Here is a 16,957-nt window from a genome sequence, read left to right on the forward strand (position 1 = left end):
TCTGCCTCCATCACCCTTCCAGGCAGTGCATTCCTGATCCGAACCTCTCACTGCGTCAAAACCTTTTCCTCATGTCACCTTTGGTTCTTTTGTCAATTACCTTAAATCTGTGTCCTCTGGTTCTCAACCCTTCAGCCAATGCGAACAGCCTCTCTCTATCTAGTTTGTCTGGACCATGATTCTGAACATCTCGATCAAATCTCCTCTCAACCTTCTCTGCTCCAAGAAGTCTACCTGTGATCAAACACTTGGTCATTGGTCCTTCTATCTCATGTGGTTCAGTGTCAAATTTTGTCTGATAAGGCTCCTGTGATAAATTCATGTTGTTGATCATTCACACCCTGATTCAGGTGAATCGGTTTATTAAATATTTGCGGGGGGGAGGAAGGAGAGCTGGCTTCAGTGTGGGGAAGTGATGAGGTTCAGATACAGGGAGCTGTGGTTTATTCAGGCCGCCCTGGAGTTTCTCTGCTGCCTGAACTTCCAGCAGGTCAGCACTCTGCTCAGAATGGTTCTCTGACGTTTCAGAAAGCGGGCCCCACCCTCTCTTTTAATTAAACTTTCTTCCTTCTCCCAGCCCAGCTCAGTTTCTCGGAAACTGCGCGTACAGTATGGACTGTCACTGAGAGTTTATAAAACGCAAGATACAATTTGTTCATTTAAAAAAAAAAGTTTAACAAAGTCGGCGCAGCTGAGACACAGAGGGAGCAAAGTTTCCCCGGAGTTTGTTGTGGTTTCCTGGATGGGGATGGAGCCGAGCCGCCGGAGTGCTGTGGTGCTGCTGGTGGGCAGCGTGTGCCTGATACAGGTGAGGACAGGGTGGGGGTCCCGGGGTGAAGTCCAGCCCCCGGGGGGGTCCCGGGTGTGGGGGGATGCCCGGGGAGGGAGCGCAGACTGGGCTGGATGTGGGGGCTGCGCTGTGCACCTGTCGGAGCGGGGCCGGGACACAGGCTGGTCCTAGCTGGGTCACGATCGGGGTCAGGGTCAGCCTGCGGATTATACCATTTCCCTGCTCTCTCGTGGAACCTTTCGTCCGTCCCAGGGTCCTAACGCCGAGCAGCGCTAACTAGTTTACCAATAACTCCATATTGTGTGACAAACGGACATTGAAATGTTCAAATTCAATTTTAAAAATAGTACTTTTAAAAAAAAAATCCCTGCTATGGAACTGACACTGTGATCTGTACACAGACCCGCATTGTTTTATTAATAGCTTCTATCTATATTTAAAATGAATATATAAATATGTGGCAGCAATTTAGGAGAATAAGACCTTTTAGAATATTCCATATTTACAATGCAGATACCTTTTTAAAAAAAATGTGTAATATTGTGAAACGCTTCACTGGAGTCTTTCAATAATCTGCAGTTTCACTGTACGGTGATTCCCAACATCCAGAATAATGCTACCCATGACACTACTTTAAACCACGTCTGTGGTTCATTCTGTGGATGTTCACCCCAAGATGGAGCTGAGACGTTTTCTCAACGTGAATTCCAACATAATTTGGGGGGATCTGATGCTATACCCCTCAGGATATTCTCCTGTCTGGTTTCTGTTTCAGTGAAGCAGGTGATTTGTGGAGCAGTAAGTGTAAACCTATATTTGTGCTGGTGTCTCTGACCTGGTGTCAAGGATGATATTCATTCACATTTTGCACAGCCTGGCATACCTTGAGGATCTAATGAAATATTTCACATGTAAACAATTAATTTCAGACCTTACATTTTAATGAGTAGAATTCGTGAAAAATTCCTGGAGAAAAAGCAAATATTAAGTTTTGCTTTCTATTCAGTCATTTTTTTGAAATAAATCATTGGGCTTCTTGACATTTTAACATCCACCCTCACAGTGGGCAGAATACAAGTACAGCTGAAAGGCAGTCAGAATACGCAAACACCTTTATCAGGTTTGTGGATAATCGTCCACAATACCATTATGACTAACTGCTTCTAAATGTATCCAGTAGGGTCGGCAGCTTCCCCACCCACCCATTATTTTCTTGCATAAACGGATTTGAGATTACCAAGTTTGTTTCCTTTTATAAGTTCAGTAACCCAACACGGGCACCAGTGGATGTCATGTTACATTTACTCCAAGTCCCAATTGACAATCAGTCGAGCTCCAAGTTGACTATATTTAATTAATAGTTTTGTTTGTAAAATAAACTTCCTTGCTATAATGGTTTCCTTATTTTTTTACTGTCGTTTCACATGAGCGCTGTCAGTTTCAGTCTTTGGCCCAGTTTCTGCAAAGTGTTCACTTCATTTAGTCGTCCTGAAGGCTAGTTTTCTGAATAAAATGACAGTAGAATAATAATTATTTCACAGTCAAGATCTGAGAATTCAGTATCAAGTTCTGAAGTTAGTCAATAAACTGGAGATGTTAAGATTATTTAGTTAAAATTGCTGCTTTTGTTCATTTAGGCTCTGTGTTGAGAAATACTAGAAGTTAATCCCTAAACATGTGTTCAGATTTGATGTAGAGCAGATATATTATTACTCACTAGCATTTCTGGCTTCACTTCCACACTAGAAGTGGAAGAATGAAATTGCTGGTCAATATTAATATTAGGGTAGGTGTTCCTCTGCATTCCTTAGGTTCCAATATTCTATCCTCTGCCACCTTCCTCCTCTCTGCATTCTCTCAATTTTTGACTCAAGGCTATCACACCATCTCTTCCTCCTGGGATCGCAATGCTGTGGAGCTTGTTGCCTCCCTCAGTCTGCCATTCCAGCTCTGAATTACAGGCTTTTAAAATTCAAGCTGGAGATCCCCTAACTCCCTGCGACAAAGTACAAGACGACATGAATAAACCTGCGCATGTAATTGGCAAATTAGTTACAATGTAGAAAGGTGTGAGTGGAAGGATAGGGTGACCACATCACACGTGGATAATAAGAGTCTAAGTGGGGTGGAGGAGCAAGGGGATTGTGGGGTACAGATACACATATCACAAAGTAGCAATGCAGGTTAATAAGGTCAGTTAACCATTAAAGCAAACCTAGCGGTGCAAGCACTTTGATTCATTTCTAGAGGGATGGATTTGAAAATGAGGAAATGCATGTTAAACCTGCATAGAACCTTTGTTCGAGTACACTTGGAGTACCGTGCACAGTTCTGGTTTCCATATTATAGAGGGACTGACAAAGGTGTAAAAAAGATTCATGAGGAAATACATATCACGAAAGGTTGAACGGGTTTGCACTAGAAAAGAGAAGGCTGAGGGGTGACTTGATAGAGGCCGTTAAGATTATGAAAGGGTTCAATAGGGTAGAGAAAATGTTTCCACTTGTGTGGGAGTCCAAAACCAGAAGTCATAAATATAAGATAGTCACTAATAAATCAAATAGGGAATTTAGGAGAAATGTCTTTACCAAAAGAGTGTTAACACTGTGGAATGTGCGGCCACAGGGAGTGGTTGAGGCGAATAGCAGAGATAAACACATGAGGGAGAAAGGAATAGGATCTGGTGATGGGTGGGAGGATGTTCGTGTCGACCAGTTGGGTCGAATGGGTTGTTTCTGTGCTGTTAACTTTATGTAACTCTCTGCACCTCTACATAATCATTACTTCCTGATTGTACCTCATCATTGCTCCTACACTTTATAACCTGCAGTATAGGTTTCGGCTCTCCACATTGTATGTCAAAAATTGTACAATTGTAGTGCTTATTGAGTCTGCACTCAGTGATAGAAAATAGGTGCAGGAGTAGGCCATTCGGCCCTTCGAGCCTGCACCACTATTCAATATGATCATGGCTGATCATTCACCTCCGTACTCCTTTCCTGCTTTCTCTCCATACCCCTTGATCCCCTTAGCCGTAAGGGCCACATCTAACTCCCTCTTGAATATATCCAATGAACTGGCATCAACAACTCTCTGCGGCAGGGAATTCCACAGGTTAACAACTCTCTGAGTGAAGAAGTTTCTCCTCATCTCAATCCTAAATGGCCTACCCCTTATCCTAAGACTGTGTCCCCTGGTTCTGGACTTCCCCAACATCAGGAACATTCTTCCCGGATCTAACCTGTCCCGTCCCGTCAGAATCTTATATGTTTCGACAAGATCCCCTCTCATCCTTCTAAACTCCAGTGTATAAAGGCCCAGTTGATCCAGTCTCTCAGTTGATCCAGAGTTCCCAGAACTGTATATAAGACAGCCTGTTCCTCACTCTGAAGTGTCTTAATAAAGACTGAGGTCACTGTTACTTTAACCTCCCTGTGTGCTGTCTCATCTGTGTTAGGAACACAATAGGCGGGCAGTACAAACAATCAAACAGAGCTGGTTTATACAGGGCTGAGGTGACATGTTTGATCCCATTGCGGGTCATGAATTCTTTAAATTCGGCACTGGTGAAACATGGCCCGTTGTCACTGACCAGTATGTCAGGCAGGCCGTGGGTGGCAAACATGGCCCTCAGGCTTTCAATGGTGGCTGCGGCGGTGCTTCCCGACATTATTACACATTCAATCCATTTTGAAAAAGCATCCACCACCACCATGAACATTTTACCGAGAAACGGGCCCTCATAGTCGAATGGATCCTCGACCATGGTCTGGAGGGCCAGGACCACAAACTTAGTGGTGCCTCTCTGGGCACATTGCTCAACTGAGCACACACGCTGCATTGCCGTACACAGGACTCGAAGTCAGAGTCGATACCGGGCCACCACACGTGGGATCTGGCTATCGCTTTCATCATTACTATACCCGGGTGTGTGCTGTGGAGATCCGAGATGAACGTCTCCCTGCCCTTTTTGGGTAATACTACGCGGTTACCCCACAACAGGCAGTCTGCCTGAATGGACAGCTTGTCCTTTCGCTGCTGGAATGGCTTGATTAGCTCTTGCATTTCAACGGGGATGCTGGCCCAGCTCCCATGCAGTACACAGTTTTTTTACTAGGGACAGCAGAGGGTCTTGGCTGGTCCAAGTCCTAATCTGGCGGGCCGTGACAGGTGATTTATCATTTTCAAACGCTTCCATGACCATCAACAAGTCTGCGGGACTCACCACCATCAACAAGTTTGCAGGCTGTGCCATTTCCACCCCCGTGATGGGCAATGGTAGCTGACTGAGAGCATCCGCACAGTTCTCGGTGCCTGGCCTGTGGCGGATGGTATAGTTATAGCTGATGGCGCGAGTGCCCACCTTTGTATGCGGGCTGATGCTTTAGTATTTATCCTCTTGTTTTCAACGAACAGGGATATGAGGGGCTTGTGATCGGTTTCCAGCTCAAATTTGAGGCCAAGCAGGTACTGATGCATTTTCTTTACCCCGAACACACAAGCTAATGCCTCCTTCTCAATCATGCTGTAGGCCCTCTTGGCCTTAGACAAGCTCGTGGAGGCATAGGCGATGGGTTTCAACTTCCCCGCAACGTTAGCTTGTTGTAATACACACCCGATTCCGTACGACGATGCATCACGGGTTATACAATACAAGCAGCTTGTTAGAGCATAAAATGTTTCTGGCTTTCTCAAAAGCAATTACTTGGTTTATTCCCCCTTACCCAGTTCTCACCATTACGCAATAACACATGTAAGGGCTAAGAGGGTGCTTAACCCCAGTAGGAAGTTACCAAAATCGTTGAGGAGTCCCAGGAACGACCGCAGCTCCGTGACATTCTGTGGTCTGGGCGCGTTCCTGACACCCTCTGTCTTGGCATCTGTGGGCCGAATGCCGTCCGCCGCGATCTCTCTCCCCAAAAACTTCACTTCTGTTGCCATGAAGACGCATTTCGACCTCTTCAGCCGCAGCCCTACGCGATCCAGTCGCTGGAGGACCTCCTCCAGGTTTTGTAGGTGCTCGACGGTGTCCCGACCCGTGACCAATATGTCGTCCTGAAAAACCACCGTGCGTGGTACCGACTTGAGTAGGCTCTCCATGTTTTTCTGGAAGATCGCTGCAACCGACCGAATTCCAAACAGGCATTTGTTGTAGATGGACAGTCCCTTGTGCGTGTTGATGCAAGTGAGGCCCTTCGAAGACTCCTCCAGCTCCTGCGTCATGTAGGCCGAAGTCAGGTCGAGCTTGGTGAATGTCTTACCTCCTGCCAGCGTCGCAAATAGGTTGTCTGCATTAGGTAGCGGGTATTGGTCCTGTAGTGAGAAACGATTAATAGTTACTTTATAATCGCCGAAAATCCTGACCGTGCCATCACTTTTGAGTACTGGAACAATCAGGCTGGCCCGCTCGCTAAATTCCACTGGGGAGATGATGCCCTCGCATTGCAGCCTGTCCAGCTCGATTTCCACTCTGTCCCTCATCATGTGGCTCACGCCTTGTGGTGAATGGGTCATGCCTCTGGGACCAAGTGGATCCGCACCTTCGCCCAGAGAAGTTTCTAATGCCTGGCTCAAAAAGGGAAGGAAATTTGTTCAGAACCTGGGTACATGAGGTCTCATCGACATGTGATAGCGCTCGGATGTCATCCCAGTTCCAGCGGATTTTGCCCAGCCAGCTCCTTCCAAGCAGTGTGGGACCATCGCCTGGGACAATCCAGAGTGGCAGGTCGTGCACCGTGCCCTCGTAGTGACCTTGACCATGGCGCTGCCCAGGACAGTGATAAGCTCTTTGGTGTACATTCTCAGTTTCGTGTGGATGGGGCTCAGGGCTGGTCTGAGTGCCTTGTTGCACCACAATCTCTCAAACATCTCTTTACTCATGATGGACTGGCTAGCTTCAGTGTCCAGTTCCATGGCTATGGGTAAGCCATTCAATTTTACATTGAGCATTATGGGTGGACATTTCATCGAATGTGTGCACCCCGCGTACTTCAGCATCTGCCTCCTCTCTCTCAGGCTCGAAATTGCTTTGATCCACCATGGACCGATCTTCCTCTGCCACGTGGTGGTTAGCAGGTTTTGCAGAGCTTGCAGCCCTTTGAAGTGGCATGAATAGGCTGAATGGAAGCCTCCAAAACGCCAACAAGGTGTGAATTGCCTTGCATTCATCCTTTGTTGCGGACTCTCAGTCATCTTGGTCACCTGAGGCCCGCTGGCAGTTGCAGACTTGTGGGTTCTGCCTTGTACATTTCTGCTTGCAAACACAGTTCCAGTTAATTTATGAACATTGCTAGCACTTGTGTGCTGAGAGATTTGTTTGGTATTATCACTGGTGGACATAAATGCCTGTGCTATCGCAATGGCCTTACTGAGGGTCGGTATCTCTACAGTCAAAAGTTTTCGTAGGATGGTCTCGTGGCCAATGTCCAGTACAAAAAAGTCTCTTGAGTATTTGCTCCAGGTAGCCATCAAACTCACATTGTCCTGCAAGTCGCCTTAGCTCGGCGACGTAGCTCGCCACTTCCTGACTTTCAGGTCGCTGGCACGTGTGGAACCGATACCTCGCCATCAGCACGCTCTCCCTCGGGTTAAGATGCTCCCGAACCAGTGTACACAGCTCCTCATACGACCTATCTGTGGGTTTCACCGGAGCCAGAAGATTTTTCATGAGGCTGTAGGTCGGTGCCCCCAGACTGTGAGGAGGACCGCTCTCCTTTTTGCAGTGCTTCCTTCTCCGTCCAGCTCATTGGCTACAAAGTACTGGTCTAGCCGTTCGACATAGGCTTCCCAGTCCTCACCCTCCGAGAACTTCTCCAGGATGCCCAAAGTTTGCTGCATATTTGCGTTGGATTCGTATACTCGTCGCCAGTTCCGAGCACAGATGAGACTGCACACAGGGAGGTTAAAGTAACAGTGACCTCAGTCTTTATTAAGACACTCCAGAGTGAGGAACAGGTCTTAGGGGCCGGCTTATATACAGTGCTACTAAGCGATGCTGTGATCCCTTGGGACTTCAGGGGATGCGCTCCCTGGTGGCGGAACATGGGAGTGCATGCTTTACAGATACACAACAGCGCTGGTCTCCACTTGCTAGGGTTACCTGTAGCGGGGCTCGAACCCTACACTTACTAATGGGAATGCTAACCAGACTTGCTCCTGACAATCAATATCTGACTTTTGTAAACCAAACTGACAGATGGTTTCAAGTGGAAGATGTTTGCACACTATTGCTACTCTTAGACCTTCCTCACATGATGTTTTGGTTCTGTTGAAGTATCAAGGATAACTGTAAACCTGCCCGTGAGGTGAGGCTCCACACTCACATGCCGGCTATTTTCTTCAATGACCCTCTTGCCTCAGGTGTTTTAGGACATCCTTTCATTTCCTGTTTCATGAGGAGAATATGGAAACGAATAAGAACTTGCATTTATATAGTGCCTTTCACGACCTCCGGTGTCCCAAAGCACTTTACACTTTGTATTTTTAAAGTGTAGTTGCTGTTGTAATGTAGGAAATGCAGGAGCCAATTTATGCACAGCAAGCTCCCACAAACAGCAATGTGATGATGACGAAATAATCTGTTTTAATGATGTTGGTTGAGGAAGAAATATTGGCCAGGACACCGCGGATAACTCTTCTTCGAAATAGTACCATGGGATCTTTTACACCCAACTGAGGACAGATAGGGCCTGGATTTAATGTCTAATCTGAAAGATGGCACTCTGACATTGTAGCTGTCCCTCAGTTCTGCAGTAAAATCTCAGCATCCTTGTGCTCAAGCCCCTGGAGTGGACCATGACCACCTGACTCGTGTGAGAGTGTGACAACTTGTATTTGTATCAAGGCTTTTACGGAGTAGAATGTTCCATGGTTCTTCACAATTGGCAATAGTAACTGACAAACGTGCTGTCCAAGTCGAAGACATTGTGGAGGTTTTTTGGCTAGGAAGCGATGAAGGCAGGCAAGATGGTTGCTGTGCTACCAATGGTGGAGGGGTGGACTGCTACAGTGTACTTTGCCGAAGTTAAAGTGGGGCACTGCTGTTCTGTGCAGGAAAAACCTTGCAGGAACATGCAGTGTTGGAAGAGTGAAGGGTGTGAGTCGGGACATGGGGCTGGAGGAAGTTGCAGAGGAACGCTGTGGAGTAATGGACATGGACAGTGTGTAGTTTAAGAGATAAAAGAATGCTGTGAGCCACTGGAAGCAGGAATGGGAATGGGTTAGGTCGAGGTGGAGTTGGGTGACATGGAGATGGGTGTCGGTAGTTGTGATGCTGGACTGGATGCGAAGTTTGCAGGTCACGTCCGGGTCAAGCAGGATACCAAAGCAGGGTCAAGCACTGTCATGTTTAGCGTAATCGTAAATGGAACTTGCCTGCTGAGGTCTGCACTCTTCCCACGGGTTCCAATTTTACAAATATGCAGATTGGGCTGTGATGATACAATCAGGGGCCTACTGCTATTTTAACCAGAGGCCTGCATGGGGAAACCACTGCGACTTTCCTGTCTGGCCAAACTTGTGGGACAAGAGCCGGGCCAGAGGGGGCCGAAAAGGTCAGTGTTTGTACTTTTTCTCACTTTTTCCTTGTGGGGCCAGGAGGAGCAGGAACCCTTCCCAGCCACTCACCTGTTATTATTTATTGAGATATCGTTGATTTGGACTTCCACAAGACCTTTTGAAGTGCCACATGAATTATTGATTTGACCAAAATCCTGAGAATCTGTGTTAGATTGTGGATCTGAATAAGAAATTAGATTTAAAAGGTGTAAATTGAAAATATTCCTGAGCAATCTAGTGCCAGACTGGATAAACGTGATTACCTACCAGATAAAGCAGCGAAGGCAAGGTGTTGTTCATCATCCGAAATCACAAGGTCAGGTTCCACATGGACGCTGACAACATCTAGCACTACCTCACCACCACCACCTCTCTCAACCCCTCACTACCTCTGATTTGCCACGCTGCTTGTCTGGCATCCAGTATTGGATGAGCAGAAATGTCCTCCAATTAACCATTAGGAAGACTGTTTGGTCCCTGCCACTGACTTTGTCCTTCTCCCTGGCCAATGTTAGAGGCTGAACCAGCCTGTTCACCACCTTGATTTCTGAGTTGACCCTGAGCTGAACTTCTGACCCTATATACACTCCACCATCGAGATGGCCAGCATCCACCTTTGTAACATCACCCGTTTCCCCCTCTGTCTCAGCTCATCTACTGCTGATACCCTCATCCATGCCCTTGTTACCTTTAGACTCGACTATTCCAGTGCTATCCTGGCCAGCCTCCCATCTTGCATCCTCTGTAAACTTGATCTCATCCAAAACTCTGCTGCTCGTATCCTAACTTGCACTGAGCCCCATTCAACCATCACTCCTGTGCTCGCTGACCTACATTTGCTTCCAGGCAGACAGCACCTTGATTTTAAAATTATCATTCTTTTTAAATGCCTCCTTGTATGCGCTCCTCCCTATCTCTGCAACCTCCTCCAGCCCTACAACCTTCCACGATCCCAGCGCTACTCCAATGCTGTCTCCTCTTGCACATCCATGTTTTTCTTCATGCGACCATTGGTGCTGTGCCTTTAGCTACCTATGTCCTAAGCTCTAAGCCTCGCTGCCTCTTACCTCGCTCTCCTTCTAAGACCCACCCTAAAACCTACCTCTTTGACCAACCTGTCCTGATATATCTCTGTAGCTTAGTGTCAAATTTTCTTTGAGAATCACTTCTGTGAAGCAACTTGGGACGTTTTACTATGTTAAAGGCGCTATATAAATGCAAGTTCAAGTTGCACTTGAATGCATTGCAATATTGGATGGATGGGCTCAATGACCCCTTCTCATCCTTTACTTTTTTCTTGTATACATTTAACTTGGAGATCGCCAGTTCTGACGAGCCATCGCCCCGAAACGTTAACTCTGTTTCTCTCCACAAATGCTGCCCGACCCACTGAGTATTTCTAGCATTTTCTGTTTTTATTTCAGATTCCAGCATCTGCAGTATTTTGCTTTTGTAACTTGGAGATCAGATGGTAGCTTGCTCTGAATGTAGACTAAAAATACTTGCAGCATTGAGGTCTATTCAAAGTTATTCTGTCGCTCCTGTTGATGGATCCTGGTGCACCATTTTGTTTTTTAATTTGTTCCCTAGTTCTTTTTCGGGAATGGAACCTGCCATTTTGACCAAGTCTGGCTTATGTAGTTAACTCTATTAATGTCCTCTGAAGTGTCCCAGCAAACCACTCCGTTGAACAAAGAAATTTCCATGTAACACCACTTTTATCAACACAAGAATTGCAGCAACTTACTATCTTTTGCTTTCTCGCCAGTTTCTGGGCAGTAAATGTGGCCTTGTCAGCATTGACCACATTCTGAGTACAAAGTTTTAAAAATAGCATTTCATTTACTCCATAAGACCTCTTCTCTCAATTATCTTTTTTGCAAGAACAACATGTTGGGGGTAGAGGGGTAGGGGGGGGGAGGCGGAGGGAGGGAAGGACGAGACGAGACGAGACGAGACAAGTATGGACCGAAACGTCTCCACAATGTGTATGAAGCCCTGTGATGGATTGAGAGGAGGTTGCTTTGCTCATGAAGTGAGTTATCAATCCCTGCCACCGCCTCATGGTGGAATATTGAATGGATTCCCATGCCGAGTTGCTATTTTGCAGATGGTCAGAGGTTGTGCCCAAGGCCTGGGGCTGGGAGGTGGCCTGTTTTTGCATTATCGCCTATGAAGGAAACGAGAGGAAGGTCAGAAAGTTCAGAATTTATTTTGATTTAGAGTTCCATGAATCGGTTACAGGAAGCACAGATAGCATAAGCCCTGAGCTGCCTGTCACAGATTTGCTGGCCCATATCTAGATCTCTTCATAAATGAGGGTGCAGCACACAGTGGGTGTTTTTTCAATTTTTGATACTTCCTCCTTAATTGACGTGTTTGACTTAAACCACCGGCCTCTCTCTGGCATGTGATGACCAGTTTACCTCACATTGGAACGCTAATCAACGACTCCTGGTAATTGGGGTCTCTTTGGAGTCGAAGTCCTCCTAGGTGAGGTGCCTGGTAATGGAAGTTTGACACTCCGTAATCTGTGAATTAATCAGATCACCGTTCTCCAGAACACTGTTAATGATTTACCAGTCAGCCTTGGCTCACTAATAAAATCTAGAGAGATCAGGGGCTTGGGGGTCTTCTCAAAAGACATCAGATAATCCCGTCAGGAAGAATGTTCCCGATGTTGGGGAAGTCCAGAACCAGGGGACATAGTCTAAGGATAAGGGGTAAGCCATTTAGGACCGAGATAAGGAGAAACTTCTTCACTCAGAGAATTGTTAACCTGTGGAATTCCCTGCCGCAGAGAGTTGTTGATGCCAGTTCATTGGATATATTCATGATGGAGTTAGATATGGCCCTTATGGCTAAAGGGATCAAGGGGTATGAAGAGAAAGCGGGAAAGGGGTACTGAGGTGAATGATCAGCCATGATCTTATTGGTGGCGCAGGCTCGAGGGGCCGAATGGCCTACTCCTGCATCTATTTTCTATGTTTCTATGTAAGCAAGTTAATCACCAGTCATCATCATCATCATAGGCAATCCCTCGAAATCGAGGAAGACTTGCTTCCACTCAAAGCGAGTTCTCAGGTGACTGAACAGTCCAACACGGGAATTACAGTCTCTGTCACAGGTGGGGCAGACAGTGGTTGAGGGAAGGGGTGGGTGGGACTGGTTTGCCGTTTGCTCTTTCCGCTGCCTGTGCTTGATTTCTGCATGCTCTCGGCGACGAGACTCGGAGCTCAGCACCCTCCCAGATGTACTTCCTCCACTTAGGGCGGACTGGTCTTGGGCCAGGAACTCCCAGGTGTTGGTGGGAATATTGCACTTTATCAGGGAGGCTTTGAGGGTGTCCTTGAAATGTTTCCCACCTGGGGCTCGCTTGCCGTGTAGGAATTCCGAGTCGAGCGCTTGCTTTGAGAGGCATGCGGACGATGTGGCCCACCCAACGGAGCTGGTCGACTGTGGTCTGTGGTCACCCAAACAGTAGGGTGTTATTAGCTGGACAAGCTACCAATGGTTTTAGCTGGTTGATCTCTTGCAGCACCCCTCTGTACACTTGGAGTCCGTAAACCTTCTCTCTGCAAACCTGCGCCTATGCTCTCTGGACCTAGTTACGTCAGGTGTGTCCCTGTGAGGATCATAGTATCAGCACTCCATATCAGGCAAACAAAAAGTCCTCCAGTGCAGATATCTTGGGTTGGTTTGGAGACTGTTAAACATGGTGTCTGATTTCGGCATGTGCTGGATACCTAGCTAATTTAAAAAAACCTGGTAGATTTGGTAATCTATCGGAGGTGTGAATGAGCTTTAACACCCGCTTATAAAATAAAAGCAGAACACGCCAGAAATACACAGCAGGCCTGTCAGCATCAGGATAACAGAGGGACCCTTTATCAAAACTTGTTTATCCCTATCTGCCACTTAACTTCTACTTCTTAGGCATTTACAAGGGTAGAGTTCAAATGGCTTGTATATAAAATGAAGAATGTGAGTTACAGGCTGGGATCTAATTGGGGGGAACGGGTTGGGGGGCGGTACTGCTGGAGATTCGGATTGTTTATATGTAGATTAATAAACTGTGACCCAGTCATGGATGTTAATCTTTTACGTTTTCTCTGTCTTCTTCTTGAGGTTTGTCTCGTATACTGGAGACCACTTCAGTGAGGGGTCTCTGATGTGCTGCTGGCCCACCAGTGGAACATTGGCTGGGGGTATTTATAGGTTGGTGGTTGGGTTGTGACCTTTTTATAAATATCATCTGAATCACATGGGATTAAATAGGGTGAAAAGGGGAAGTGCAGAGTACAGCTCTCTTTGTCACTGGTAGGTGCAAAACTAACACCCTGGTCAGTTCATGCAGAAATATGTGAAGGAAAGGATGGGTGGAGCCCAATGGCTTTCGCCTTTACTGGTAGTTTGTTTTAGATTTGTTCATGTTACTAGAAGTTGTCTTTTTTTGCTTTCAGTTTCCTCCCATTTCCTGAAGGCGGTGACGTGCCGGTGATGTACCGGTGTACAGTCCCACAGGTGCTGCCATCCCTCCAGAGACTCCCCCAAGTAGTTCTGTGTCACCCGAGACAGTGAATGTTGATGGGATATTCAATCATGGAGGGTGTCACAACTGAACCCAATCAGGTCCTTTCCTGACATCTACACAGACTCATTTTCAGCAAATGTTACAGGATAATGATCACAATCAGGAAGCCCTAACCCGAGACCAGTTGTAGTGCCTCCTGTAGCCTGGCTGGGATCAGCTAACTCGGCACAGACCAAGGATGCTATGCTTCTGGTCTTGATGGTGTTCAACTTGCTGCAACCCATGATCATTTCCTGCAGTAGCCGGGGGGGAGGGGGGGCGGGGTGAAACAACTACAAGGTTCAGTGATAGGCAGAATGTATAAAGCACTGATGACAAAATGTAATATAAAAGGATTCTTTGAAAAAGGAACCTAGTACATTAATACTGACAATTATATAACACCAGCTTCACCTCATGCCTGGAGGAATCTTTTTGAACAAAAATAGACGAGTGAGAGCCCGGTCCATTACTGGGCTCGAATCCCTATGGCGATCTGTGAAGCACCTCTTTGCCAGGCAGGGGACAATGCGCCAAGGATCCTGTGGTTGATAATTATCAAGGGACTCCTTCTGGAAAATGCATGTATGGAGAGCACACCAACTTTCTCCACTAACACATGGGCGGTAGCTGACGCCTGTTGGACTGGAGCCTAAAAAGAGCCTATGCCTTCAAGAAAATAAGGGCGAAAACTTGCAAGAAAAAGCATCTTGTGGCTGAGAGGCTTGGGATATTGGGAGAGAGGGGTAAAAGGACTCCATGTGTTTCCTCCAGTTCAACACCCAAAATGCCAACATGCAGAGTTATTTAAAAAATAACATCTGAAACTCAATGTTGAACTATGCTGGGTGTTTGATTTCCATTTTTTTATGGTCTTAAGACAAAGCAGTTTGATACACATTGGATGCTCAGGGGTATTGTGGGAGATCAGGGTTCTGGACGTGGACAATCCAGGAGATGTCCAGCACATAGGAGAATGTATATGTGTGTGTATATGTATGTATAAATATGTACGTATAAACCATTGGCATATTAACTGCCAAACTTTAAACAGTAAATTAAAGACCAAGAACTCTTTCTACAATAACAAACTGCAAGTCCTGACAATATTACTCTGATCTGTTCTCTCCTGAATTTTCATCTTTTTCTTCCTAACTTCCTGAGTGCACCCTACTATACACATGTTTCCTCATTGCAACATCCCCAGGGCCAGAAGGTTTCCATCCCAGGGTTTAAAGGAAGTAGCTGAGCACATTGCAGATGCACAAACTATAATCTTCCAAAGTTCTCTTGATTCAGGAACCGTCCCTTTAGATTGGAAAATTGTGCCTGTCACTCCGCTTTTTAAGAATGGCGAGAGAGGGAAACCAGAGAATTATACACCAGTTAGTGTAACATCTTTTGTGGGGAAATTGCTAGAGTCTATAATTAAGGATAGGGTGACTGAACACATCAAAAATTTTCAGTTGATCAGAGAGAGCCAGCGCGGATTTGTGAAAGGTCGGGCATACCTGACAAACCCGACTGAATTTTTTGAGGGGGTGACTACAGTGATGGACAGGGGAATGTCTGCTGATGTTATTTATATGGATGTACAAAAGTCATTTGATAAAGTCCCACATAAGGGACTGTTACCTAAAGTATAAACCCACAGAATTGAGGGGCAATTATTGACCTGGTTAGGAAATTGCCTGGGCAGCAGGAGACCGAGAGTAGGGATCGTGGATAGGTATTCTAATTGGCAGGATGTGACTCTGATTCTGTTCAGTTGCTTAAGTTTTACGGTAACTTTGTCTAGTTTATAGCCCATCCCCCTCCACTGCTGTTGCCACTGAGCTTATGACTGCCTACTGGTCCTACTGGTTTTTCAGCATTATTTTGCCACTGTAGTTTCTGACCAGAAATTCACGCTCCTGGGGACTTCTCCACCGCTTCAGGATTTTGTAGTGACTTCCTACTTCACCACCGTTTTCCTGCCCTGCGATCGATTCTGTACACCTCCAGGCTCTTCATTCCCACAGATATACTTCCAGCAGCATGACGTCTGATACTTTATCCTTCACTTACTTTCTGGGCTCATTTGCCCTCCACACCTGTCCCTGAACCTGGACATCAGTTCATCGATGCTGACTCCATTCTATCTATGTCAACTTTATCCCACCATGGCATCTCTGACTTTAACTTTGGACTCCTTCCTGTTGTTTCCACTCTCTTCCCCGTTTATTACCAGATCTGCCTTCACCATGCTATGCAAACACACCTATGTAATGTAAGTTTCCCTATGTTCATTCACACGTGAGTTTTGTCTGCGGCTCTGGACCCGAGCCCTCACTTATGTTTCCCCCCTTTTTTTTTTTCCTTAATTTCGCTTTACCTTTACCCCTCCTAGGCCCCACTCTTCTGTCAGTATGCCTCCGTTCATTGCTGTCCTCCCAAAATCCCGACCTCAACGCTTCAGCTCTCCTCCAATTCTGGCCTCTTGCAATCGCTCCATCTTTGGCAGTCGCGCCTTCAGCTGCCAAGACCCTAAGCTCTGCAATTCCCTCCCTAACCCCTCTGCCTCTCCACCTCTCTCTTCCATTAAGACACTCCTTAAAACCCACCTCTTTGACCAAGCTTTTGATATCCCCTGATGTGACTCGGTGTGAAATTTTGTTAATGCTCCCATGAAGTGCCTCGGGGTGTTTTACTGTGTTAAAGGGACTATGTCAATGCAAGTTGTTGTTGTGTAGGTGTTTGGTGGGGATACGATTACGTTCCGCTGTAAGCCTGCATATCTGCCCGCCACCCCCCCCTAGTCAGATAGGGTCACACTTGGGTGAGGTACCGGAGAGTGATGGTGCAAATGGAACTGTACCCATAAAAACCTGGTGTCTTCGGCAGAGGAGAGAAGAAAACTTGGGGAAAAGGGATTATGAGGAACCATTTTTTAGTGCTTTGTGAGAGGTTGCATGCCCCTTGCTGTCACGTATCCCTCATAACTCGAAAGGGAGTCCTGGCTCTCTTGCATTCAGTTCTTTTTGCAGTAGTATTTGCTT

At 46.4% G+C, this 16,957-nt stretch overlaps 1 protein-coding gene across 1 annotated transcript in view; it reads left to right on the top strand.

The window, feature by feature from the left end:
- Positions 1–618: 618 nt before the first annotated feature.
- The window catches only part of ptprja (protein tyrosine phosphatase receptor type Ja), a 275,279-nt gene continuing 258,940 nt past the window's right edge, over positions 619–16,957 (top strand). Inside the window, exon 1 of the mRNA XM_070899743.1 lies at positions 619–808. Coding sequence (XP_070755844.1) covers positions 743–808 — 66 coding nt within the window. The 5' untranslated portion in view covers positions 619–742. The remainder of the gene's footprint in view (positions 809–16,957) is intronic.

This window comes from Pristiophorus japonicus, chromosome 14, assembly GCF_044704955.1.
Source record: "Pristiophorus japonicus isolate sPriJap1 chromosome 14, sPriJap1.hap1, whole genome shotgun sequence".
NCBI lineage: Eukaryota > Metazoa > Chordata > Chondrichthyes > Pristiophoridae > Pristiophorus > Pristiophorus japonicus.